Below are 1,555 nucleotides of genomic sequence, written 5' to 3'. Positions count from 1 at the left end.
CGGCTGTCAAACTGGTGCTGGGCACCTTTGCCGTCCTCCCGGCTTGGGTTGGGGAGGGCTGGATCCGCGGCATGGGGTGGGAGAGGTTATGGGGACAGAGAGGAGAGCATCAGCGCTAGGGACGGCGGTGAGGATGGGACCGTGGGTGAGGATGGAGACCGTAACGGGGATAGTGACGGGGATGAGGATAATGCGGGGGATGAGAATGGGGCCGCTGCTCCGACCCCTCCGCAGAGCCCAGCGCGACGCGACGCCAAGAGTTAAAGGGGCTTGTCCAGCCGCATCACCAGGCGGCCGTGGACATTAGCATGGAAATGAGGCGCTTCGGGGACTGACGGCCATTGTGCTCTGCCGGGCACGCCAGCCTCCCCCTAGCCCGCATCCTCTCTCCCCCCGCACCTTCTCCGGACTTCCCCGCTTCAGCCGGGGCTGGGGTAGAGGAGGGGGAGTTGGGGGGCTGACGACGGGGCGGAGGCTCGCCGGGCTCCGCAACCCATCTGCCGGGTCCCCGCGGCGCGCTGCCACCCGCATATCGCAGGCCGGGCGGGGGAAGGTGTGCCTCAGGTCGCAGGCTGAGGAGGCGTCCCGGTGTAGGGCCCGGAGAGAGGCAGGAGACGCAGGGCCCTCAGCCCGACCCTTTTGTCCCCGCGCTTTGCCACCGCCCAGGCCGGCAGTGGTGGGAGGTGGCAGATGGCCGGTGGCAGAGGCGGCCCCAGGACCCTTGGGAACCGCGCCGAGCATCGGTTTAAGCTTATCTTTCCCCACCCCCATACCCCGGGAAAAAAAAAAAAGGTACCGTGGAAAGAAAATGCAGGGGCGATTGCACGTGGGTTGCGACCCCGTATTCTGTTTACATATGCGGAAAGTGAAAGGAGATGCAAAGAGCGGGCATCCATCTGCCCCAAAGCTCTCATCTATCTTCAGGGAGAGAGGCTGGCACCAACAGTCAGTGCTCCTCAGCACCGACCCCGGGAGGAGCCACCTCCTGTACTGCTGCAGGTGCACTCCCGGCCGGCTCTTCCATCGCTGTTTGCTCGCTGCTGCTTGCTTTGAAATCCCAAAGGTTCCCCCTGCCCTGCCACCTCTCCCTGCTCACCAACACACGCGCACACTCGCTCACCCGCAAGCTCCTCCCTCCACTCCGAACCACAACATCCTCCCCGAGGTGCGGGCTCTCCCGCTGCTCTTAGGTCAGCCCTTACCCCATGCCATCTCCAAGGCCTCCCTACGGGCAGCAAAAGCCGAAGGGCCGCTCTTAGGATCTCTGTTCTGATTTACTGAGCAGGCACGAGTGGCTGAGGGCCCTCCGGAAAGGTTCCGTTTCTTAAACTCCGGGAGGGGAGGAAGGGGGGGTCGTGGGGAGAGCGACAGCAACAACACTCCGGGGGCGTTTATGGCATTATACTGCATCAGTGTGGGCTGTGGTAAGGGACGGAAACACATTCATTTCATTCCCGTAAACCTGCTGTGATAAATACAGCATAAGGCAGAGCAAGGAGGGCCGCTGGGACTGTTTACCAATAAAAGAGCTGGCATCCTTTCAGTGCTTTTTTTT

At 62.3% G+C, this 1,555-nt stretch overlaps 1 protein-coding gene across 1 annotated transcript in view; it reads right to left on the bottom strand.

The window, feature by feature from the left end:
• The window catches only part of LOC100538375 (homeobox protein Hox-A1-like), a 3,344-nt gene extending 2,573 nt beyond the window's left edge, over positions 1–771 (bottom strand). The window contains exon 1 of the mRNA XM_019611043.2: positions 400–771. Coding sequence (XP_019466588.1) covers positions 400–771 — 372 coding nt within the window. The remainder of the gene's footprint in view (positions 1–399) is intronic.
• Between the last annotated feature and the right edge of the window lie 784 nt (positions 772–1,555).

Source organism: Meleagris gallopavo, unplaced genomic scaffold (assembly GCF_000146605.3).
Source record: "Meleagris gallopavo isolate NT-WF06-2002-E0010 breed Aviagen turkey brand Nicholas breeding stock unplaced genomic scaffold, Turkey_5.1 ChrUn_random_7180001854185, whole genome shotgun sequence".
Taxonomy (NCBI): Eukaryota; Metazoa; Chordata; class Aves; order Galliformes; family Phasianidae; genus Meleagris; species Meleagris gallopavo.
The sequence above is the reverse complement of the archived record's forward strand: the minus strand, read 5'-3'. Positions and strand labels throughout refer to the sequence as shown.